The 27,287-nt window shown below is 39.8% G+C and overlaps 1 protein-coding gene across 10 annotated transcripts in view; it reads left to right on the top strand.

The window, feature by feature from the left end:
• The window catches only part of sox5 (SRY-box transcription factor 5), an 824,881-nt gene extending 804,199 nt beyond the window's left edge, over positions 1–20,682 (top strand). For all 10 annotated transcript variants that reach the window (XM_062983191.1, XM_062983193.1, XM_062983192.1 and 7 more), the window contains 4 exons: positions 6,272–6,380; positions 9,819–9,992; positions 15,927–16,143; positions 19,050–20,682. In XM_062983191.1, coding sequence (XP_062839261.1) covers positions 6,272–6,380; positions 9,819–9,992; positions 15,927–16,143; positions 19,050–19,356 — 807 coding nt within the window. In that variant the 3' untranslated portion in view covers positions 19,357–20,682. The remainder of the gene's footprint in view (positions 1–6,271; positions 6,381–9,818; positions 9,993–15,926; positions 16,144–19,049) is intronic.
• The last annotated feature ends 6,605 nt before the right edge of the window (positions 20,683–27,287 follow it).

A 27,287-nucleotide genomic window follows, 5' to 3' on the forward strand; every position in this document is an offset into this window, starting at 1 on the left:
TTTTTAAACATCAGATTGAGGCAAACATTTGAGAATTTTGAAAAGTGAACCAAACATGTTTTCAGTTTCCCAACATGGCAACAAATGAAATTAATCCTATAAAAGGCATTCTGTCCAGTGTTCTTTCAATGCTGGTTTTTGCCTGCATGTGTAATCATCATGCTTCACAGTTTATATTTTTAAATGGAACATGGGAAGGAAATCCTTGGGTCATCTAGTCTTCAATAATAATGACAGTGCCAGATTTCAAGCAGGCATCTTGACTATACCTATTTGAAGACGTTTGGTATTCCAGGATGTTTTCCCATTCAAATACTAACCAGGCCTCACACTGTTTAGCTTCTAAAATCAGACAAGATCAGATGTGTTAAGAGCAGTGTCAGGGTAAGGATAGAAAATTAAGCACTTTTAACTAATCTATTTTATAGTTATAGAGTACAGTATGGTACAGTACAACAGAATAAAATTCTGTTCCCTCCAAATAAAATGTTCATTCGTGTCCCAAATTTCTAGCACTGGGGAGAATGGGGAATTGAAAATAATTCACACTGCAACTTATACATGTGCTGTATTCCTTTCCTCTTTTGTTCGGATGACTAAGCTAAAATCCTGTATCCGAGGAGGGTAAGTTCTAAAATCCTCTGTGGATACCTGAAACTATAGATACAGTAGAGTCTCACTTATCCAACATAAACGGGCCAGCAGAACGTTGGATAAGCGAATATGTTGGATAATAAGGAGAGATTAAGAAAAAGCCTATTGAACATCAAAATAGGTTATGATTTTACAAATTAAGCACCAAAACATCATGTTATACAACAAATTTGACAGAAAAAGTAGTTCAATACGCAGTAATGTTATGTTGTAATTACTGTATTTACAAGTTTAGCACCAAAATATCACGATATATTGAAAACGTTGACTACAAAAATGCGTTGGATAATCCAGAACGTTGGATAAGCGAGTGTTGGATAAGTGAGACTCTACTGTAATAGGAAAACCTGTATTTTGACTATACTTGGTCCAGAACCATACTATAAAATCACCCTGGAAGACCTAGAGAGGCCCACAAACATTTTGGAGGGATTTTTTTTTTTGGAGCATGGATAAACCATATATGAATCCATGAAATTCCATATTTCTAAATGTTCAATAGATATTTTAAGACGCTGCAATGCTACAGATTTGGATACTGATGGAAACAGACTTCTGAATTGATCCTCATCACTTCGTTACAATAATCATGGGATGTAGTTCTAGATTCATTACACTAACTCATTACTTTGCAAAATTTTACTTCAAAGCTCTTCGTAGGTTGAGATTTAGACAGTGAAATTTCAGAATGAATTTACCTAATGTCCAATGTATTCAAAGAGATAACAAAAAGTTTCATTCATGTTAGAAATCCATCCATCCCCAGAACTTTTTCATGTTGCCATTTGTTTTAATAGAAATCTATGTGTCTATTCTACAATAGGAGTATATTTAATTGCTGTTAGACATCATAATCAAAATTGGACCATAAGATGGTTTTTTAATTGATGAGCACCTGTGCTAACATGTAATTCACGTGAGTTCTCTTCCTTGCCGGGAAATATAATCAAAGCCTTTGGAGGCCTGTGCTACATCATAAGTAATTAGGAGTTTTAAAATGTTTCAAAACTGACTATGCACTATCAAGCCATGATGATTAATGGATGCATGTTGATGTGCAAACCTGAGACCATTGTGCTTTCTCATTTCATATCACTAAATGGATTTTGCAAGATGAAAGTGGGCTGTCCCACTCTCAGCATGCTGCAGTTAATATGTGAGTGGGCAAGAATGGGAAAGAATATCCTTTTCTTTTGTTGACTGAGCGATGCCAGGGACATAAATTAAAATGCCTCTCTGAAAGTGCTCCATCCAGCTGATAGGATGTTGCCACCCACTTCCTTCTACATCTTCAAAGAAAAGCCTAGCTTAGTGGCTGGTTTTGTGATTCACTTTGCTGTTGTTCATTGTATGGCCTTTGGACACACTGGTTTCAGAGAACTATGAAATCTTTAGCACAGGGAGAAGTTGCATCAAAACTCTCCCTAGAGAGCAAAAGGAAACTGGAAGGGAAGGTGCTTAATTCCAGGATTTACAGCAGGTGGAAATGGGGTGATTTAACACTTTCCTTCCCTCGTATGAAAATAGTCCCTTCCCTGGTTTCAGCAGTATAACTTACCTGACTCTATTTTATTATATTACTAGCTTGAGGACCAGGCGGTGCCCAGGTTATTTGAAAAAGGCATTATTTGTCTTTGAATGTTATGTATTCTCAGTTAGGAGTAGGCGAACTACAATTCCCAGAATCGTGGGTCAATCCTCCCCAAACCCTGCCAATATTCAAAGTTGGCCATTTTGGGTCTGTGTACCAAGTGTGGTCCAGATCTGTCATTGATTGGTCATCGCCTGGCTGCAGTGCTCTCTGGATGGAGGTGAACGACTACAACTCCCAGCTTCCCGGGGCAATTGTCCCGAAACATCTGTCAGTATCCACAGCAGGCAATGTTAAGTTTGTGTGCCAAGTTTGCTCCAGATCCGTCGTTGACTGGGTTCAGTGGTATTTGGATGTAGGTGAACTACAACTCCCATAATCAAGGCCCATTCCCACAAACTATGTTCAGTTGATCATGAGGTTTCTCTGTGCAAAGTTTGGTCCTGGTCCATTGTCGGTGGGGGTCACTATTTCTCTGGACGCAGGTGAACTATAACTCCCTTTCCCCCAAACTTGTCCAATATGTTCTATTGGTTATGGGGGTTCTGTGTGCCAAGTTTGGTCTTGGTCCATCATCGGTGGGGTTCTATTGGAGGTGAACTATAAATCCCAGTACCTACAACTCCCAAATGTCCAGGCCAATTCTCCTCAATATTCAAATCTGGGCCTGTCAGGTATGCATTGCAAGTTTGGTCCAGAGCCATCATTGTTTGGATTCATAGCATTCTGTGTGTAGGTGAACTACAACTCCTCTAAATTCTCCAGCAGGAGTTACAGTGCTCTGACTTGATGCAGGATGAACTACAACTTCCACCATGTGGAGTCAATCCCCCAGTAAGTTTAGTTGCTCAGTTCTGCTGTGTTTGTTCTGCAGACAGATTTGAAAGGGAAAGGCAGTAGGTGGGGTCATGCAAATTCCACAGCAATGGAGAACCCTGGAATGCCTGCCTGTGGTGGAGGGAAATTCAAAATCTAGGATGAAATGGTCCCCAAATGAAAGCATTCCTTGGGTGGTGGGCCGTAGCATTTGGGGAGGACATTGGCAGGGGTTGGGATACATGTTCATGGAGCACGCTGTAACCGCAATGTCAGTGGAAGGGAGTGACTTGGTGGCTCCTCAGCACTGGGAACTATAGCCTGTTTGTGGAGGCCAGAGGCTGTCTGTGTGAGCAGACACCCGTGCCACATACACACATACAGGTTTTCACTTAGATAGTTTATTCTATAAGCCATGTTGGGAGGTTGCTCCATTCTTTCCCTTTTGTCTTTTTGACTAATGTCCACAAAAGTGTTGCACTTAATAAAAGAGGCCAGATTGCTTTAATGATTCTCACCTTGAAGCATACTCCACAAACATACATACGTCATTCATTCAGCCTGGCATTAAATGTTCCAATTTTCCCCCTCTAACCACCTACAGTATTCCAGCAGAGGGTTGGGATTTTACCCTTTGAATGGTCCACCCTTCGATGAACCATTCCATTTAATCCATGGATTATTGGGGTCATTTCTTTTATGCTCAAATAACTTACTTTGCTCATGCAAGTGCTTTCATGGATTTTTTCTCTTTTGAGTTTTGCTTCAGTGGCAGTGATTTGTTCTGTGTAATGGTGGCAGCAGTGGGGCTTTTTCTGCCTTGGAGGCCACTCTGTTGTTCTATAATTAAAGCTTTTTGCAAGTTGCTTTTTCACCTCCGCTGCCCCACTGCCAGCTCCCACATCCCATCCTTCTTCTCTGTTCCTTCTCTTCTGAGATTGACTGAAGGTTCACTGAAGTCATGGCTCAGAGGGGCATAACAAAAGCTGCACTGACTGTTTTGACATTGCTGGGTTTTGGAGTGACAGCCTCTGAGAATTATCTCAACTTTCCTTTTGATGGTGACTAATTGAATTATTTTATTATACTGCATGTTTTAGCAGTGGAAGGTTAGGGGTCGCCTTGTCACTGAAACTGAGTCTTCAGTCTCTCCTCTCTCTTAGCGCTTGAGTGTTCCACAGAAGGAAACGTTGAAAGCCAGGCAGGTTGAACTCTACAGCTCTAGATGAACAGAGGGGATGCTTGTGCTTTCAATATCAAACTTCCCCAGTGCTGTTTTCTCCTGTGTCTGAAAGCACAAAGAAGGCCCAGATCCATACAATCCTTTTTTGAGCCACCAGAATAGATGCACACTTCTCAAACTTCATCAAACACTGCTGATCATTCACCACCTAATGTTTTCAGAGCCAGGAGTTCTTTGTTGCCAGCATTTTGAGTCAGGTTTCTGAGATTCCACAGCTACTGTGATGAATATAGACCATTCTCAAACACTCAATGAATCCCAAAAGCAAGAAGTCATGGTAAGGAACACATTCAGAACTTGTAAAAATACACATGATACAGGGGGAAGTATAATCCAAAAAAGGTATTAATCCAAGCTCCAATTCTGTTGTGGAGAAAACTTTGGCAGTGCTTGTGGCCTACAGAAAGGGTAATAGAGATAATAATCGATGCAGGATAGTTCATGGAGGTAGATTATATTACACTTGGTGGGATTTCCTATGTATCCCATTCATTATCTCTCTCTTTTATTTTCTCCCCACACCTTTAACCCACACACCAAGATACCACCAATGGTGGTTGGTGGCTTCCAGGTCAATTGAGTAGTGGCTGCACTCCAAGCTTTACTTCATATATTAAAGGAGCTATCCATCTTGCTGAAAAGTTCTTCCAAAGTTATTCAGCACAATGGATAGCATTTCAAACCCTGGAATGGATTCAACACCATTCTGGCATGGCAGCCATTAGCAATCACTACTTGACATGTACCATGTTGCACCTTCCATCACCTTTTGCGCTCCTTGTAGTGTTTGTTACCTTCACTGATTCTAAGTATGTATATTCTGTGTGTGTGTGTGTGTGTGTGTGTGTATACCTATATATATATATATATATATATATATATATATATATATATATATACACACATACACACACACACACATACAGACACACACATATACACACAACAGGCATGTAGCTGGGGGGGGGGGCTTGAGGGGCTTCAGTCCCCCCCCCCAAAAAAAATTCTCAGAGTGGTCTGCGAGAAGGCCTTACATTTATTATTTAAACTGTTATGTTTATTCATATCATGATCTGATCACCATGCTCAACATATCCCATATGCATGGGAGTATTGGGATAATGATACAAAAGATTTGTTAGGATAGATCTTCTCCCACCCACTCAGCCCCTCCCCCCCCTCCCCCGAATCAAAATCCTGGCTATGGACCTGACACACAACATCAGAATGAGGGCAGGAGATATTGTCCATACTCTGAATTCATCATATCATTATAAAACCAATTCGAGGAAAGTATCCCTTGCATCTTTTGTTTAACGGCAGGGGAGCAAATGCCACCTAAGACTGAATACCATGACTATCCTTTGTTCAAGGCAGCTTTGAAAAATTGCCAATTCTTTTGTGTTCCTATGAACAGGTTAGCCATTTGGCTCAGACTTAGCATTTGGCTAATTCCCCAATTGCTTTTCATGCCCCTTAGCCAAGAAAATGGAAAAAAAATAACATCAGAAATGGCCTTGGCCGGCTCTTAGTTTTCCATGGATTGCACTGTTGTGTTTTACAAGGTTTTTTTTTTTTCAAGCACAAGTATCAATATCTTAAGTAGCCTTTGGTGTGTACGAGTAAGAAAGTAGACAAAATACCTCTGCAGTACAATGGCATTTATCAAAACTGTGTGAGTTGTTTGAGAAACATCCAAACTGGGTAATCTGATGCCAGTCTGAATTTCACATGATTTGAAGGTTTACTCGACTAATAAGCAATATTTTTACACACACTACTTTCAACTGCTCATAACACCTCCCAAGAATGATTATTATTTTCCCCCTTTAATTTACTTTTCCAGCTCAATGGTCTCCTTTCTTATTTTCTAATCCTCTTCCCCTGGGGAATGTTGCAAATTACCTACAAACTTTGTGGTTCGATTGCATGTTAATAAAAATACCCTCTCTTCATTCCCCACCCAGGACAAAACGACACTGGAGAACTTGACTCAGCAATTGGCCGTCAAACAGAATGAAGACGGGAAGTTCAGCCATGCTATGATGGATTTCAACATGAGCGGAGATTCTGACGGTTAGTAGCAAAATGCTTTGCCTTATTTCCAGCTGTGCCCATGAATCCACCACGAGTAGAGAAGAAAAAAACACACTCTTTTGTGGCATTTCAACATAGTGAGGAAATACCCACAGACCTGACATTGTAGATCTAGGGGTGAATTTTCTTACTGTCATAAATACTGTTGCCAAGCCAAGGCCTAGACAGAACATATCTTTGACTCTGTAATAATGTGAAGAAAGAACCAAACCAAAATAGATTTCGGGTAACTGAGATCAGAAATGGATCCAGTGAATTACATTGGCAATTGGCCCCGAGACAAAAGCACACTAGATGTAGGAGCTTGTTTGTATTGGTGGCGATCCTGTTTTCTATCTTTAACTTTAAAGAGGTATTCACACATAAAGAAACACCATCAAATGTTTATTGGCTTGTTAGATCTGATTCACCCTGTACTTTTTCTTTTAGGTGTCCACCTAAGGGTGTTTTAAGGGTCCACTTGAAAATGTAAAATGTAAACAACTTCTGAGTAAAGCCTTGTGTTTGCCACATGGCTGACATATCTTGTGAATACATATGCTCATCAGGGAGCCAAGAATGGCTGTAACTCCCTGCTGGGTGTACTTTCAGCATCAATGTTTGAAAGCACCGTTAGAAAGTTCTTGTGAATAGAAAAGTCTCTGACATTTGCCTAAATGTTCTCACTGAAAAGTCAGCAGAATGAAAGCAAGTGTTCTTTCAATTAATCCTAAGTACTGAGGGAAGAGTCTGTTTCTGGGCAAGGCTGGGTAGCCATATTAATTAAGGTCTAAAAGACATAGAGCCACTATCAGAAAGCACAGGGAAGGGGTGTGTGCCTGCATTATTGCACTAGACATTGATTTCACAAAACACTGCAAAATGTCCACATGCTGAGGACTGCTTCTCCACATTTAACACTGTGGGGAAAATCTTGAAAGCCCCATCTGCACAGCTGGGAAAAACCCTATTCTCTCATCTATGTCACTAGCCTTGGGTAAGGCAAGCCATCCCAGACCCGTATAATTCCCAATAAATGTCAAGCCATCTTTCTCATGAAAGTTTGTAAAGAAACTGATGACACAGCAGTCCTAAATAATTTCAATGAAGTTCTCTCAGAGTTAGAAAGACCTCATTGTTTAGACAAAGCCTAGGATTTCTATAGACAAATCGTTTTGCCCAAAATTGACTGAGGAATACCTACACCATGAGCCATATTCCTTCCAATTTAAGAGAACATCGCCTTGGTGGCAAGTGTGTTAAAGCACTGAGCTGCTGAACTTGCAGACCGAAAGGTCGCAGGTTCAAATCCCAGGAGTGGAGTGAGCGCCCGCTGTTAGCTCCAGCTTCTGCCAACCTAGCAGTTCGAAAACATGCCAATGTGAGTAGATCAATAGGAAGGTAACGGCGCTCCATGCAGTCATGCCGGCCACATGACCTTGGAGGTGTCTACGGACAACGCTGGCTCTTCGGCTTAGAAATGGAGATGAGCACCAACCCCCAGAGTCAAACACAACTGGACTTAACGTCAGGGGAAAACCTTTACCTTTACCTTTTACACCTTATTCTGATTCCTAGTTGAAGGCATCTAGCCAGAAACACAAATTGTTGATTTCAGGGGAACTTTAGTTAGCATCAAACAATCTAACCTGAACTGCAGAATGCAAAAAAAGAGATTGAAGGATAGCTTTCAGACAGCCTTTGTCATGCTGACAAGCCATTGTCTCTGACTGGAGTATTTGCATCATTATTCCTTCTTGCCATACAACTTGTATCTCTAGTTCCTGATGTAAGACAACCTCTTCATAAGCAAAATATTGAGATGTACTTTCTCACTCCCACTTTTTAAAAAAGCAGTGCTCTTCTGTCATTACTTTATTGAATTTTTTGAAAGGTGAAGGGATCTTTTGGGTTATAGTTCCTATAATCTCCTATCTAGCAACAAACATTCTGGTCGGAAGATTCTGGGGCTGAGATACTACATTAAGCAGGCAGAAAATAATGCTCTGCCCATACCAGTTCCATGTGCATTGCCTGCATGCCTGTCTTTGGATGAGGCACAAGGGTCTATTCTCAGGCACTTTGTCCCCATTCAAAACTTCCCTTCCTTGCAGCTGTCAAGAGTTGGTAGAGCCCACCACTGCTGCTGCTGCTTACCTGTGGGAAAGCAAGTCAGGGAATGAATAAATGGCTTGTCTTGGCTCAAAAAGGGAAGAAAATAAGTGTTCCAATATGAATACATCAGGTGGAAGGTGGCGTATAAATGCAACAAACAAACAAATTACCATCACATTATCGCACTGTGTAACACAATTTTTGTTCCTGGGTTATAAATCTCATTTCCTAATTTGTTCTATCATAAAAACATGCGAAAGGTTTATGAAACTGCAAAAACTTTGTTTTTGTGGGACATCCTGCAGCACATTTGCTATACTTTTTCAATTACTATCTCATGGAGTCTCAACCAATTCAACATAGTTTGAGGCATCCACAAAAACAAAGTTTCTGAAGTATAACAACTACTTTCAAAGTAAGTGCTGCACAATTAAACAGGGAATGATACTTTCAAACCAGGAACAGAATTTTTTTGAAATTTTGTTACACAGTGTTAACGGATCATGGGATGGAGGGAGGATTATATGTAGTTACGTTCTATATCTGTATTGCATTAATAGTATAGTAGAGTCTCACTTATCCAACATAAACGGGCCAGCAGAACGCTGGATAAGCGAATATCTTGGATAATAAGGAGGGATTAGGGGAAAGCCTATTAAACATCAAATTAGTTTATGATTTTACAAATTAAGCACCAAAACATCATGTTATACAACAAATTTGACAGAAAAAGTAGTTCAATACACAGTAATGCTATGTAGTAATTACTGTGTTTACGAATTTAACACCAAAGTATCATGATGTTTTGAAAACATTGACTACAAAATGTGTTGGATAATCTAGAACGTTGGATAAATGGGTGCTGGATAAGTGAGACTCTACTTATGCAAATCTCATTCATGCACTAAAAAAGCCAATGTTTTTCAGTAATAAGAGAAAAGGTTCTGATTCTCCTCTAGTTTGCTGCAAGGAGAAACCAGTTTCAACATAATGCACTGGAATTCTGAGTCCAGAAGCTGTTTACTCTATCAGGCCATTGGTTGTTTGCTCGATGGTTGTTTTTATACTGTGTTATGTGATGTTGTTTTATATTAATTTATGATATTGTTGTATGAACTTTATTGTGCTATATTTTAACTATGTTGATTGGCTTGTCCTCATGTAAGCTGCCCAGAGTCCCTTTGGGGAGATGGAGGCCGGATAGAAAAAAAATAAGGTTGTTGTTGTTATTGTTGTTGTTCCTCAGTTTCTCAGAAGATAGCTAAACACATTGATATATGTTTTATTTCCTACTTCTTTGTCCCTCTTATGCCAATATTTCAGGAAGCGCTGGGGTATCAGAGTCTCGGATTTATCGGGAAGCCCGAGGGCGTGGGAGCAACGAGCCCCACATCAAGCGCCCAATGAATGCCTTCATGGTGTGGGCAAAAGATGAACGAAGGAAGATCTTACAGGCCTTCCCTGATATGCATAACTCTAACATCAGCAAAATACTGGGTAAGGAAACAAAACATTTGATCTTCTGCAGGACTCTTCTATTATGAGTATGGATGGAGAAATCAATTTATTCTGACTCCTTGTCATTTTTTCTCGTGTGATCATTTGTAAATTTAATGTCTGATTTTAAATCATTTAAATAGTCAACTATTTTCTAACTATATGCATTTCTAAAAAGTGCTGAACCTGCTATGGGTTTTAATCTTGATCCTATTCAAGGTGCTAACACTATCTCTCAAATAGCTTCAGCATCTCTGATAGCTCCTTTAAATGAAGAATGTCCCAATAACTGCCTCAATAACATGGAAACAGTCAATCAAGTTGATTAAGGAGATCTTACTACTGGGCTTCTGTTGGATGTGGATTATAGTTCTGTTGAGCAAAATGTTAATGGTAGCAGCTGGAAATTATTGTACAATGCATAACTATTGCATTCAATACAAGTGTGACAGAAATGTGTATATGTGATACCATTGTCCACACACATGTGCATATGCATCAGTTGTGTATGTGCGCATGTGGCTTACATGTACATTCAGTAGTGCATTTGATTGTACACTGACACATTCAATTTTCCAATGTTGTTCTTCAACACAAAGGTTGCCTAGCACAATCAATGTATAATTCCACATGTGGAAAATATTTCCATGTGATCAGCCCTTTTTAGCAGTAAATTACAACAACACAAAGGGTCCATTCTGTTTCCTATTGTGGCATTCTGCTTTGCTGACTCTAGGAGGGAGCATTCAAATTTGTGATATCCTGCCTACAAGCTGAAGCTTTACAGTCAGAAACACTGTCATTCTGTTCTGCATAAATGTGCAGATTGGCTTGATGTGGCCAGCGAAATTCAGCCACAGCAGAGCTACCCTTAAGAGCAGGATTAAGCACTGCTATTGATTCCCTATTGAACAGACTCAAGGAGGCTTGCATACAAGCAGTTGGTTATGGATGACAGGTAGGATGGCTTTAACAGGCATGTCTGAATTGATTAGATTAGTGAGAAGAAAGTGCGATAAGGAGTCTACATTTGTTCCAGCAATGATAAAACTTTTATACGCCAGCAGGAAGGATTTAAAACTGGTTACGGCTGTGGGATTAGGCATATGAGTCGGAAGGCAAACAGTTTGGTCCAGTCTCGGGATTTAAGAGTGGTCCTGATTAAACTTGCCTTTAAGTAATCATCTTCAGAAATTGGTCAGATCATTGTGAACATCTCCCCCTCCTCCCCTTCCTCCTCCCCATACCACTACTTTCCATATAGAAAGTACAAAGGGAGTTTGATGTTTTCCCCATCTTAACTGATTGTTTTGGATAACAACCTCCAACAGCCCACCGCTAATTCATTCCGCTTAAAATCGGCGCTTGAGCTGGACTGACATTTCGCTCAGTCTCTAGGGGATCCGCGTTGACATTTTAAAGGGCTTCTAAGCATTTTCTAATACCCTCCAAATCTGGTTTTAATAAGCCACTTCAGCTGAAATTTTTAACATAAGGGATCACCTTTTACTGTTTAGTGCTAGGCTGTGCCGGTGTGCGTTGGAGGAGAATGCAGCGAGCATATCGGAGCCATCTTTTTCTGATTAAATATACAGTAGGTGGAGTGTAATGTGCAAATCCATTCCAGATTCTCATAGAGATGACAGTCCTCAGCTCCACTCTCAAACTCCTTGCACTGCGAGAGTGGTGAGGTTTGAAAGCAAGCGAGAGGCAAAGATCGTCTGTCTTTGAAACATCAGAGGACCAGGGGGAGAATCTCGTCCTCCTTTGCAATAAAGCAGGGTGAGCCGCTCTCTTCTTTCCTGGCGGAAACTTTGCAAAGGTCCCTTCTGAGTTGTCAAAGGCCAGTTTTTGAACTCAGCAGGGAACTCTCTATTAACTAGGGGAAGGAGAGTGAGTAGGAGCTCACAGATCAGCCAGGTATCTGGGTCTCTTTGCAAGAAAGCCTCAATTGTTCTAACTCGCTATCGTTGCCTTGCTATAAAATAAAATAAAATAAAAAAACAAATCTGACATTGCATTGAAGTTGGCTATCTGATATGTCATTGCCTGTTATTTAAATGAGCTTTTTCATTAATTAGGATATATGTTTGTGTATCTGCATGTACACATACGTGGGTATGTTTGTGACTTTGGTAGTACATTGAGTGCCTTCTACAGGGGTTAAATTTTGACACCATAATATTATGCTCTGAGCACTAAAAAGGAAAAAGGAGAAAAACCTGCACAGATTTGTTAGCGGTCATCTGTGTGCCTTTTTGCCTTCCATCTGCTCCTTGCTATATAAATGTTTCTGCGAGAACTTTCTGAGGTTTTTTTTTTTTAATGCTAAAAGATAAAAGAACTTTTGCCCTGTGTTGGGTAAAAAATTGCAAAGAGTAGGATGTTTTGAACTCCACTAGCATTCAAGGATGTAACATGGCTTCATGGCTGGCATCCTCTTTGCTCTCCTCTCATAAATTCTAGTATACTACCCATAGATCTTGCCAGACCTTTGAGGCTCAAAGGAAACTGTTTTTCTTTTTCTTTTCCAAAGGTGTTAAGCTTTTAATTGCTTTTAATTTAATTGTGAGTTTAGTTATATCTGTAACTTTTGTTTGATGGAAAATTTGTAACTGTTTTAATTTTTGGAGCCCCCCCCCCCCCTTGTGTGCCATACTGGGAGAAAATGGGATATAGCTGGTTGGTGATGATGCCAACAGCAACAACAACATTTTCACTTCGACACTTGAAATTGGTGGCTAGTGATGTAATCTTTGTCAGACAGCAAACTAGTTTGAAGTTGAGAAAACAAAGACACCAGTGGATATCCTGTTAGGGAGGAGTTATGATGGCATAAGTTCAATTTATGCCATCATAAACATACACCTCCTTGGTTTTTTGTGTTTTTTTTTTTTTGTTATTTGGCAGAGACTGGAATTCAATTCCAACCACCAACTATCAAAATTATCTTCGAAGTCTACCTTTTTAGTGTGATATCCCCCCAGAAAGATAGCCATTTCTATGTTGTTGAAAAGCAGATGGCAGTAGAGATCTGACTAGATATTTCCAGTTAGAAATAATTTATCCTCAGGATTCATCCCAAGACACCTGCAATGTTCCTAAAATTGCCTGTTTCATTGTGTCCAGTTAAAGGGAAAAAGGTAAATAAGATATATCTCTGTCGCTCCTTTTGCTCTCCACCAACACTGGATATCTGGGGAATTGGGGAAGGGGGACTATTATACTTTTTACCATGTCAGAAGCGAATTGAGAATGTACTGCAAGTTGCTTCTGGTGTGAGAGAATCGGCTGTCTACAGAGATATTGCCCGGGGGATACCTGGATGTGTTACCAACCTGTGAGAGGCTTCTCTCATGTCCCCACATGGAAGCTGGGAATCCCGTTTTGTGGATTCAAATGGCTGATCTTTAGATCTTTAGGCCAGCAGTTCAGCGGGTACAAGGGTTTAACCCATTGTGCCACCGCGGTTCCACTGTTATACTGAAATGGTGGGTTGTGGGGAGTTGCAACAGGGGACTTATCATAGATGGTTCATGGTGCAGGATCTTAGCCATAGTTTTCTGCTATGAAGCCTTGAGCAAATTACAATAATAATAATAATAATAATAATAATAATAATAATAATAATAATAATTTATTTATATATTGCCCTATCTCCCAGAAGGGACTCAGGGTGGTTTACAATAGTAATACACAGCATACAATAGTACATACACGGAGATAGGCAGGGGCCGAGCCGTACAGGGCTTTATAGGTCAAGACCTTCACCTTGATTTGAGCCCAGCAAGTTATCAGCAGCCAGTGGAGCTGCTTTAATAGGGGCATTGTGCGCTCCCTATATCCAGCCCCAGTTAGAAACCTGACTGCCGACCTTTGAACCTGCTGGAATTTCCGGACCGTCTTCATGGACAGTCCCACGTAGAGAGCGTTGCAGTAATCCAGTCTAGATGTAACCATGGCATGGACCACCGTGGCCAAGTCAGACTTCTCGAGGTATGGTCACAGCTGGCACACAAGCTTTAACTGTGCAAAGGACCTCCCGGCCACTGCCAACACCTTGGGCTTCAGCTATGAGTCCAAGAGGACCCCCAGACTGCTATTTCTCAGTCTCTCTTGCTTTGCTGGTTGTGATGGTAGTGAAGATAATAATAATCAAGCCCTTGTTACATGGAAATGTTGTTTTTGTTGTTGTTGTTGTTGTTGTTGAAGCCATTAACAACCCTAAATCTTGCCAAGAAAACCCCAAGATTTGTTCAGAAGGGGTTTGCTATTATCTTCCTCTGAGGCTGAAGAAGTGTTGCTTGCCCAGCATCACCCAGTGGGTTGCGAACTGAGCAGGGATTAAAACTCTGGTTCCCTAGAGTTCTAGTCTAAGACACAAATCACTACATTATGGCAGCCCTGCAGTGAAATATACTATAAAAGGTACTGTGACAATCAGCTGGTGTATCACATCCCCAGTTGTGATCTGTTCAGAAAGGTGGTTCTGGCATCAGAAGGGTGATGAATTTGGACAAGAACTTTGGATTACTGTTCAAATTTTACATAGGATATTCAAAGTGTTGGATCCTATCTCAAAAACAGTATCAGTGACCTCATTGTTCTTCCAGGTGATGCTTATATTCTTCTTTATCACTGTCAAACTCAGAGCATGGAAAAGTTACTTTTTTTGGCTACAGTTCCCAGAATCTACCTTCTTGGGTTCCCTCTGTACTCTTGAAAATCTCTAAAGAGAAGATGACCTAGCAGTGGAAAACTGGTTCTCAGTAAAGAATAATGAAACTGACTTGTTCTTTTCCTCTGGTATTTTTTTGTTGCAGTGAATAAGGGAAGAGGGAGAATATTTTGCAGACAGGAGGAAAGTTAAGCTTTTTATGTAGTGAAAACTGTCTAGGGGGTATGATGTAGGCATACTCCAAGTATAACAACATGATCTAAATGCAGCAAATAGGAAGGACAACACTGTCTCTCCCAAGTTATGATTCGATCAGCCCCCACAATGCCGTTGCAACATTTTCCCTATTGGAACATAAGAATAATTTCCACCCCGTGTTTGTTTTCACAGCCAGGCTTATTTTGCTTTCCCCAAAGAGACTGAACACTACAAGGCTTGACTAATATCCCATTGGATCATTTCATTTCTCTCTCCCCCGAACATCCCAACCCAGCTTTATGAGCATCATGGGTACTTTTCTTAAACAACCAAAATCTCTCCACCCAGCTCCATTAAGCAAAGCAAACTGAACAGCAAATGAATATTGTTCCTCCAGTTGTGGTATGTTTGTTGTCTCAAATGTTAGTGGAACATCCCTTTGGTTATGTTTGAACAAAAAACAGGAAAAAGTTTTTCTTAAGGAAAATACACACAATTTTAAACTATACTAAAGGACAGTAAGGCATGGGATTTATGAGGATTATGAAAAAAACCAATATGAAAAAGATGGGTTTTAGAGAAGGATCTGAAAAAAACTGAAGAATTGGCATCATGCGGAAAAACTAACTTAGACAGGTGTACATCAGAAGGAGCAGGAATGGAGGAAGGGCTATTAGTGTCTTTATTAAGTGTATCAACCTATACATCTCTTTAGGAGTTCATGTGAGCAAAATGCAGTTTACATTTGGATTTATACTGTATGTAAAAAAAATGACAAAAGGAAGAGTGGGATTGTCAAAAATAGTAGAGAAAATAAAGTTGGGCAAGATGAGAATTCCTCAAAGGTTCCAAAAGGACCATCAAACTTTATTTTCTAGATTATAATACAGTTAAACCAACTACCATTAAATCACATTTTAAGGTCTGAATCAGGTTACCATTTTGCCAGTTCCCAACCAATGCTTTGAGCTCACCATGTTCATTTGCCAAACTGTTTTCTGCAAAGTTGACCATCTCAGAAATGAACAGATCTCCTTGTCACCATTCTCCTCTGGCAGGCTCTCGCTGGAAAGCTATGACGAACCTTGAGAAACAGCCATACTACGAGGAGCAGGCCCGCCTCAGCAAGCAACACCTGGAGAAGTACCCAGACTACAAATACAAGCCCAGGCCGAAGCGCACCTGCTTAGTGGATGGGAAGAAGCTGCGAATTGGTGAATACAAGGCAATCATGCGCAATCGACGTCAAGAGATGAGGCAGTATTTCAATGTTGGGTATGGGCCCTCCATGGCATATTATATTTACTGTAGTCCAAAATACCTTGTGATACATGAGCAGGAACACAATGTTTCCCTTGTTCAGGATGGTGTAATTAAGGTAGCCAAGGAACAGAAAATTGACATGGATGCCTTGAAATTAAATACTTTATGAAGTAATAGCAGTCATCTAAGATTTTTCTGGTTCAGGTTGATGCAGTTAAACATTTGAAAGGGATGCCATTTTAATCTTATGCTTACAGATGTATGTAAAGATGGTGCCAGTTTGACTGCATAAGCAACAGAGCACATGCCAAACACCAGAATATATTGTAAAGATATATGCCTATAACTGTGGAACCCATATCCATGACTTCACTTATTCATGTCAGGAGAAAATTGTCTCTCTGTGAATTTGCTAGGCCCTCTGGGTGATTTTATAATTGGTTTCAAATAGTCACGGTCCAGCCAGGACTGTATCTCCCATGGATACTGGAATCTTACTGTGCTGTGCTTTTCTTGCCTGCCCTGATTCAGTTGGAGAAATAAAAGAAAATATTTCTTCATATTCAATGTACAATCAATTTAAGGAATTCACTGTTGCAAGATTTAGTGATGGCTGCTGGCCTGCGTGGTATTATGGCATTCAGTGCTGATATCTGAATTAATGCATAGCCGTCCCAAGTTAAGCACTTTTGAGTCCCGCAGATTTTCCAATATAGGAGTTAAGTGCAGGTTTAAATCTCTCCCGTTGAAATCAAGGAGACTCTAAAGTGCTTTACCGTGGCTGGACCGTGCCCAATGTTTTTGGAACGAGAGCCGGCTGTTTGAGTCTGGTTAATGGATGTCAGGAACGATGAACGGTGATGAATCTGTCCAGCTACTGCTAAGTGTCACCAGGCAGTTTTTTAAACAGCTACAGTGTGCATTGTTATAATAAGCAGCTCAGCCCAGAAATCTGAGCCGCTTAACCCTGTGGTGTTGGCACGTCCAGCGATCCCACTGGTAAGCGCAGAAACAAACATAGGGATGCTGGCCAATCCTTGGCATCAGGAGATTAAAAAGAGAGGGAGGGGAAGACCTTTTGGAGGAAGAATAGGCAGCAACAAAGCTTCCAAAATTCCACTTATCTCGCCAACACTCATGCTTGACAATGTTAGAAAAAATATTAATCTTCCAAGGTTTGAAATGTTATTCAACTTCCTTATTCAGCCTGCCAAATTCTGTCAGCAGTGGGGGAACAGTAGTAGTCCGAATTATAGTGACTACAGAAAGGTATGCCCTAAATCAGGTGTTTATAGCCTGCAAGGGGACATAAATCAGGAACTGATGTTGGGTTCTTTGAAGAATGTGACATATGTTAAGATATAGAGCTGACGCTGTGTCAATCCCATGCCAAATTGATTGATTGATTTCAATATATTTTGGTTCTCCTCTGCATAAGATTAGGTTGTAAGACTTGCCAAACTACAAACCACGGGATTCCATACTACGGAATCATGGCTGTTAAAGTAGAATGATGGTATTATAATTCTGTAGTGTGAATGGGCCTCTGGAATTGAGTCACTCACTACTCTGTTGAAGAAAGAGCCATTAGTCACTGCAAGTCTGGTCTGAGAGGTCAACAGACTGTCCCAATAGAATTCGTGTTAGCTAGAAACATTGTTTTTCCTAAAAAGATCACCTGTACACAGGCAAAGTCAGCAAGCATCACATATATAAAGCAGTCCCCATTGAAAAATCTTTATACAGGTCCGTACATTGACTGATCATTGACTCCCCCAGATAATTCTGCTTGTCTGATGCATGAACAGCTCCCTTCTCCTTGATGACAAGAAGCAAGAGATTTGGAAATGTCAAAATTTCAGTGCCAGCCGTGCCCCGGAGGTTTGCAGGATCATTCTGAGATGTATTGTACCCTCACTGTAAAAGGGCCAGGGCAAGCTTTTTCTCTCAATTCAGTCTCCTCCACTCCAGGGATTTCCCTTCTTGTCTCCCGTGGCAAGGCTTTGCGTTGCAGATGGACACACCTTTGATGACATTACAATGTGAAGCATGTTCTGCACAATATTATCGCAATTGAATTAGCCCATGCTGCAAGACAACAAAAGCAGACTCAGAGCTAAACCCCTCGCTTTGCAGGGACCCTGGAGCTTCAGAGGCATATAAACACAGCCGCCATTCCAAGATTTGGAGAAGGAATTGAGAAGGCCTAAAATTTAAAAAGATGCATACATTTCCAGGATTTCAATGTCTGAAAAGGAGAGTTTTGTGTCTTTCCACTTTATGCTTGCATAAGAAGGTTATTGCAAGAATTATTCATGTCTTGAGGGAATATAGAGTCCAAGAGCAGCATGGGATCAGATGTCTAGATCAGAGCTCGGGAAAGATAATTTTCAGACTCCTGCTGCCAGAATCCCATGCAAATGCTGGTCTAGATTGGGTGTTATACCTGATTTCTAGAGGAAATTGATTATTGAGCTTCACTGGAGGGCATAGAGATTCCCAGAGATAATGTTTTAATCAAATATGTAATCAAAAGTTGAATGCACAAATTTGGATGGCCAATTCTGAGTCATTAAATGAGTTGTTGAAGGCTTTCACGGCCGGAATCACTGGAGTGTTGTGTGGTTTCCGGGCTGTATGGCTGTGTTTTAGCAGCATAAAATTAGAATTCTCACTATGAGGTGTGGTTCCAGATCACCAATAATTTGAATGTGCATTGTGTTCTTTTCCCCCTATTGATTATCCACAAAGTAATAGTAGAGGATCTGAGGGTGGGGAGTTTTTGATCAGTGTCACCTATGGTTTTGATCAATGTCACCTATGGTTCTGCAACATGAAGTTATGAGCTTATGAGAACAAGTGTCCACCTATGAGAAAGCACTGTTAACTTTCCTTTGTGTTCCTCTTTCTTCCAACAGACAACAAGCACAGATTCCTATTGCGACAGCTGGTGTAGTCTACCCAGGGGCCATTGCCATGGCCGGGATGCCCTCCCCACACCTGCCCTCAGAGCACTCAAGTGTGTCGAGCAGCCCAGAGCCTGGGATGCCTGTTATCCAGAGCACTTATGGCATCAAAAATGAAGAGACCTCTCACGTCAAAGAGGAGATGCAGACCGACGACATCAATGGCGAAATATATGATGAGTATGATGAAGAGGAGGATGACCCCGATGTAGACTATGGCAGTGACAGTGAAAATCACATTGCAGGACAAGCCAACTGATAAGGGGTCCCAGTTCTTGATGTTGATCTTGGAGGACTTCAAAGGAAAGCCCCAACTGGTTCATGACCCAGTGGCCAAGCACATGAACTTAATCCTCAAACACTGACTGTTACTTAAAACTCTTAGTCTTAACTAGTTGGGACATCAGCTGATCAATAGACATCAGCCTTGCATCAAAAACTTTTTGAAAGCAAAATGAAAAAAATTAAAAGAGACAAAGGCTCAGAGAAAGCAACCATGACAATGAGGACAACTAATGATGACAAAAATGAAAAAAATAATGGACAAAAATAAGCTATGGGTAACATAATGCCAGTAATTCAGCTGCTATACCCAAGCACTGAAGTCTTACCCGTTCAACCTTTTATTATTATTATTATTATTTTTCAAATAAACTTTATGGCTGTTTGTTCTACAATGTTCTAGAAAAATTCTCACTCAGGTACACAGTGCCAACAAGTGGCTTGTGAATGTGTTCTGTTGTTTTGTGCTACAGTTTAAAGAAAAATAAGATTTTTGGGGTTGGGGTGGGGGATTGGGAGTCAATAATGCACCTGATGATGAAAAAAAGAAATCATAAAATCCTTTATACTTTCTCCTTCAACTTTGCCACTTTTCCCCCTTTTCCTCATTCCAGAAGTACAGTTCATGGTGCTTATGATTCTGGCTGGAATGTGGGAACCACACCAGTTTTGGCCCATGTGGCATTGCACAGTCTTAACATACAGCTATTGCTCAGGGGCAAAGAAGAGATCCAAGAGCATGATGTGGAGCAGCTTCAGTAAACAAAAACTGTTCAAGAGCACAGTGCTGGCTCAACAAGTGCAAGCTGACCAGTGTGAAGGCTTTAGTAATGTAAAAAAAAAGTCCTTTAAATTTTCTTATCCTCAGCTGTGCCATTCCATTGAGGAAAATAGTCAATTTTGAAATTGATGTTATGTGTGTTTCCTAAAAAAAAAAAAAAAAACCCTTGTTTTGTGTTACAAAAAAAGGAAAACATAATGCATTCCGTAGAAAGTAGTATATTTTGCAAAAAGGACACTGTTCCCTGAGCAAAACTTCTGGGTTTTTAAATTTTATTTTCTTTTACAAAAAAAAGGTCCCAAAATGTGAAAAATCAGCAAAAATGTACAAAAATGACCAGAATTGCACCCAGGGAAAGAAATACTTTTAAAATTAGTCATTTTTATGCAAGAATTGTATGTATGGAGACGTATGTCCCTAGCAGGCTATAACAACCTTTTCATGAGTCTATGGTCTTATAATCCATACTTTTGAACCATAGGAAGTTGCCTCATGCTCTGTCAGAGACATTTTTGCAGTTCAGTGCTTGGAGAAGTTGTTTTTTGAGCTACAGTTCCATGAAACCTCCACCCATCATAGGGGATTATGTGATTGGTTTTTCAAACAATAATATTTCCAAGCTCTACTGCAAATAAATTATATGCTATAAAACCGAGCCATGGCCTCCACCCAATACACAATCTAGTTCCCAAAATTACAATTAGTTGGAGCTACACCTGCCTATCATTTCATGCTACTCTACAAAAATCCTTAGATGAGTCTCCTTGATCACCAGTTGCCAGTTGGCAAGGTCATCTTGGAAGACTTGCATGGCCATCTCCAACCTGGAGCTCTTCTCAGCCTTGATGCATGTGAACTGAGTAAATATTGCCACATGAGCTACATTGGGTATACTGTATTTCTGTTTCCTCTTCTCCAACCAATCAACCCCCTTCCCTTCCTCCACAAGGCCCCCTTTTACCAGTTGCACACCAGATATAGTCTTTGAGCAAGTGCCAAATCTGTACTCCTGGGCTGAATGACTTCCATTTCATTTTTTTCTCTCCTAGTTGGTTGTATTTTTTCGTTATTTCTTTCGCATCATCTTTTGTCTTAACTTAGGACAGTGTTGTGTCTTAGACAATCCCTTTGGAGAACCTGGTTACCAGCCACTGACAAAATTAGAATTTTGTAAATTAATCTTTTTAAAACTTTAACATAAACTGTAGGTGCTGTTCTCAGGTGAAACAGGCAGAGAAAGAGAGGAAGAAACTTGAGATTTTTTTTTTTGGAAAATCTTGGATTTGTGTATGTGTGTTGTGAGTGATAATGGTATTAATAAGAACGCATAATCAGACCAATGTTAGGGAAAACTTTCATTTATGCTTTATATTTCTCAATGATTGAGTCATGGCATTCTTGGTTTTACAGTTCAAATTGCTACACATAGAGGTAGATTTGCAAATGTTTGTGTGCTATGTATAGCATTAGGGTGTTATACCCTAGTATTAGGTGTTTCTAATATACTATTTGGAATATTATATTCCTAATGTAATATTTGGGTTTAACAAATGTGGAGAGATTTGTTTCCAGATGTTAAGGTAGACAATAACCTCCTGCTTCATGTGATGGCTCGGACCTGAAATGCATAGCTCCCAAACATCATGCAAATAATACCTTGTGTGAAAAAATACATAGACTGTGTATGAATATTCATACAGAAATTATGAATTACTGTTTTTTACATAGCATCACCAGAATTATACAGTTGCCAGGGCCATTGCAGGCCAAAACTTTGCCTGTTTATCTAGTGCATGTGATCATTCTCATTCTCAAAATGGTCATGAGGAGAAAAGGATTGTGTTGATTCAGCAAAGCAAGTTATATCCCACAAGTTGTCATTGATATGGTCCAGGGGAGGACATCCAAACATGGGGACCCATTCATCATGGTGTTGTGTTCACTAGGTTGGATTGCTATTCTAGTCAAGCATTCCAACACATGACTAGCATCATGGACCATGTGGGGTTTTTTGGTTTCCACAAGCCATTGATATATTCCCCAACTCTCTAAACTTTCATGTTTACTTATTCTGTGTTCATGCTTGTAGTTGCAACACTATAGCCCTGATAGCAAGCACCCCCTACCAAAACCTACCTTAACAATCATCAGCCACACTGAGTGACAGAGATCTGTTAATGAAAGTGATTGCTGTGGGATGGCATTTTCAGCTTCCTCCCATTTGCAAACTGCAATGCGACAATCAGAATCAGGAGCCATGTCACAACTCCTCATTGCACTGAGGCTCATTGGTTGGATGGGGCTGAAAAGTTGAAAACATAATCCTATAGCACTCCAGTCATGAGCAGAACAAACCTCCATCACTTGATGTGGTTGTTAGTTGTTAAGGTAGTTTTGGGGAAGCAGATCAGGAGACAATATCTAATTTCATATTTGCAACTACGTCTGTAGTGTAGGATCTCAACCCTTATTGACTCATGCATACTAATCAGATCCCTCCGCATTAAAACCCGCCAAATAAAATCAGTTGGAAAATGTCAGCGGAATGAAATAATGTTTGCATAAACAATTTGTGGTGCAGGCTATGAGATCAGTTAAACTTACAGTTGACTTACCCATTTAGCAATTGATTCAGTATTTCCTATCTAGTTGGTTTATGATATGTGAATCATGTGGAAGAGGTTTATTCTGCTGTTCAATATGCCAATACGAATCCCATCCTGAGTGGTTCACTATAACAAATAGAGATGATAGCATAGTAAAATAATGGTACAATATAGAATCCAATGGAACTTTGAATATCCTAGAATTCCTTTGTGAAATTAAAGGAAATACTCTATTCTAGTTGTTCCCAAATGTTAGTTTTCCAGGTGTTGTGAATTTCAACTCCTAGAATCCTCAACTGCCTTGACCAAGGATTCTGAGAGCTGAAGTTATGGAAAACCTGACTTTGGGAAATCCTCCTCTAGCCATTACTATTGCAAAGATATTCTTGACTGTAAATCAGCAATGCTTGATAGTCTCAGAAACCTGGAAAGGTTATTGAATATCCCTAGTGGACAGTGCAGAGCTAGTGGGTTCTGTTTAGTTCGTTGACCAAGCTCTCCACTTGTATTCCTGCAATCCTAAACCCATTTATTAGGGTATAAATCCCAATAATTTACCTCTGAGCATTGGATTGTGTGTTGAATAATTCAGATGGTACTTCAAGAACTCCAAGCACTGGGAACGTTACAGAACACCTTACAGGGGGAAAAAAATCAGCTTGCAAGGCTATTTGAGTAACTAGGATAATCAATAAGTTAATAACAGTTTAAAAATTGATCAGTCAGTCTCTATTCATCTCCATTAATCCTGTGAAGAAATATGCCCACATTGCTCATGAGAAAATGCTACTGCACATATAACTGTCTATCTGCAAAGGCAGTCCCTTTGCAGATAGACAGTTAGAATCCATGATATTGTTTCTAATCCCATTAGAGCAGTGGTTCTCCACCTGTGCATCCCTGGTGTTTTGGTGTACAACTCCCAGAAATCCCAGCCAGTTTACCAGTTGTTAGGATTTCTGGGAGTTGAAGGCCAAAACAAATGGGGACCCCAGGTTGAGAGACACTGCATTAGACTAAATTCAGTGTTATTCTCCAAGGAGGCCCACTGAAATTAATGGAAAATTTTGGTCACAGCTAACATAAATGCCCTTGATTTCAAGTAGGCTAATGTTGAACATAAGTAGGCCTGGTGTTGGATTTATCCCACAGTTAGCATAATTCTCTTTGCTCTGATATTTTTTTACCCCTCTTTCTTCCCTTCTTCCATCTTCTTTCTCCCTCTCTCTCCAATCTCTCTCTCAAAATACTTGTTCTGGATTGGTTTTCAGAATAGTACACTATGTCAGAAATGTTTTATTTGTATTGGTTATTGGATGTATTTGCCGACTATATGTGTTGGGTTTTCCCCATCTTCAGTTGAACTGACTCTTCATGCTAGTGTTGTAATGGTACTTATAATAATGATAAGAATAACAATGGTCAGCTGTTCCCATATAGTAAATTATGCATAATTTATTTCCCTCTCTTTTTCTATATTATGTTGTTATTTTATTTTTATCTTTTTGATACGGCAGTTACACAGATGAAAAGTACAGCTGTTAAGGTATTTTTAAGAAATTGTATCCTTCCCTACTTTTGATATATACAGAGGAAAACCAGCTGCAGTTTCTCAATTTGTCTCAATCATCCTGTTTGTTTTTCTTTCTTAAAAAATAACCTGAAAAAAATTTGGGCCCACTGTTTCATCAGATATGGACATTTCTTATGATGGGTGAATTATGTGAATGTTGTATTCAATCTTAATTGACTTCACTCCCATCACTCAGTTTGGATTATTTAATGACACTCTAGAGCCATGCAAAGCACTCTGGTTAAAATAAAACAAACTTTTATATATATATAAATAAAGAAATATAAATATAAATATTATGATAAATGTACAATGTGAAAAATGAACATTTTGCTCTTTTCTAAAAGAAAAAAAATCAGATTGTTCCCTTTCATTGTGAACAAAATACTTCTCACCCTTGTGGGTTCTGCCTCACAACTGCTGGATGCTTGATTTCCACCACCTTATAAAGACAGTCTGGGTTTGTTCCATTGACATTGGTGAACTTGAATACTTTGTTTTTGCTCCAAGTTAATTCCACCAAGTTAATATGATCAGAAGACCTCATAGGCATTACTTCTGAGACCACGTTATCTTGAATTATTCTTTGATGAAAGCACGTACAACATGCCTGTTTCCATTGCATGTGCTCCCATGGGCATTAAGGATAGTTTCAATGAAAGATAGTTTCGAATGCAGATCTAACCCCAGGGTAAAGTATGCATTACTTTCATTTGTACAATTTCCCAAACTTATGTTCCTCATGATTACGCTTGCAAGTATTTACTGGATAGGGCCCAAGGCACTTAAAAACCTTTCCATGAATCAGAAACACATTGGTGAGTAACTGGCATGGAATGGATCCTGATTCCTAAATTGTTGTTGGGGGATAATGTCTGGAATCCTGTTGGTGCCTTACACTGATGGAAATATTGTTATGACCTTTGTAAGACATTGAACAAAGGTGCTTTCCTAATTTTGAATTGTGCAAGTGATATTACACTAACCTAAAAGTTGTACAAATTATATGTTCTAGGAGGTTTTCAGGTTCCTACATTGAATTTGATAGTGGAGGACTAATCATATCATTGCACAACAGCTGAGTGTAACACATGGTCACCTGTCGTACAACAGTGTAATCCGCTATAACTCTTATACAATGTAATTCAGACATAGCTGCAGAGATATCTTTTATTTTTTATTGGAAAAAAGGAAGTGTTTCTTCATCCCACTGTTTGCTAGGTGTGAGGACGGGGGCTAGTTCAGGTTTGGACTCAGGTATCCTAAAATAATGTTAAAGAAATGTTAGACATTCCAGTGATTATATCTTTCACTCCTCTAAACACCACCAACCCCATACCCTGTAGAAGACATACGACAGTTTTTGCCATATTCATATTGTGATTGAAGGGAGAAGGTTAGCACAAAAGAGAAGCTGCTTTATGGAGCTTAACAGATTTCTAACAGCTTGACCTACATCCTGTTTTCTGACTAGAGAAGAACCGTGCAATCATTTGGATTTACCTACATGTTGATTGAATGAACCTAGACCAGTTGGAACTAACCAGTGTATTCCAGGCCTTAGGTTTGGTTAGATTGTGCTTAATGCTTGTACTTAAAAGACCTCTAGTTCTATGTCATTCTTTGTTTCCATCCTTCCATTATTTTCAAACCTACTTCTTCATGTTCATTAGAGATTTAAAACTTTTTTCTTCTTGGCATTGAAGTTGATTCTAAATCATCTAGAGTTTATCATGAGCGATTCATTATCTTGTGCACCCTTCCAGGAAGTAAGCTCCACTGAGCACATTGAGGCTTCGTTCTGAGAAAAGTGACCAAAATTCTGCATCATCATCATCATCACCATCACCATCATCACTACAGTGATGGAATTCCATCAACATAGTTATGGATAACAATACCCATCCCTAAAACTTACTTCTGCATCATGGCAGCCTCTCAAGTGTTCCTGAGATGAGCGCATTGGAAAATGTCATCCACAGCATGCCCCTTTCATAGGATGCCTTGAGAAAAGGCAGCCAGAGAGACCTCCCAGAAGACTGCAACAACTGGTTGTCCCCAAATACTTCATGACTGAAAACATACTGTAGATGTCATTTTCCAGCTCTCCAGTCTCCAGCACCTCAGAAATGCTTTGATTAAGATGCTTATGGGCTGCAAAGGTAGGCTTTTAGGATCATTCTTGACTGTAGACATTAATCCCCAGAAGTTCAGATAACATATGCCCAGTTTATGATATTGTAACTTCTAACAAGATGCCAGTCAATATATCTCATGCTCTGGAAGCCAGTGGAAAAACTAGATTGTGACAAGCATAACATTCCCTATTTTGGGGAGCATGTAACATAATCCCCCTTAATATTCTAACAACAATGGGCCCTCCATTTCTTGGGAGTTAAGGGTGCAGAACCTCTGTGAAAGTGGGAAAACGATATATATATACTGACGAGAACATCTCTCTAGGAATCGCTAGGTCCTCCAGAGCAACCCTATGATCAACTTCTGCCAGGTGTTGACAATAGAATAGCTCTACAGTAGTGCTTCTCAAACTGTGCTCCTCCAGGTGTTTTGGACTTCAACGCCCAGAAATTCCAACCAAGCTTACCAGCTGTTAGAAATTGTGGGAAGTCCAAAACATTTAGAGGAGCATAGTTTGAGAAATTCTGTTCCAGAGTACCTTGAGAATCTCAGAGAGATATTCCATCTGGGAATTTTCTAGGTCTTGCAGTATGAAGCTATGGCCAGCTTCCAACAGAAGTTGACCACAAAGATGCCATAGTATATATTAATCACGTTGAGGATTTGCAAAAGTTAAACCTGCAACTGAATACTTATTACACAAAAGTAACACCCATTTACCTAAATTCTACTGTTACTCCTGACAAGATTTATTTAGTCTTTTGGATTTTATTACATGATGACTCACAATTTAACATCTGAATAGATCT

Source organism: Anolis carolinensis, chromosome 5 (assembly GCF_035594765.1).
Source record: "Anolis carolinensis isolate JA03-04 chromosome 5, rAnoCar3.1.pri, whole genome shotgun sequence".
NCBI lineage: Eukaryota > Metazoa > Chordata > Lepidosauria > Squamata > Dactyloidae > Anolis > Anolis carolinensis.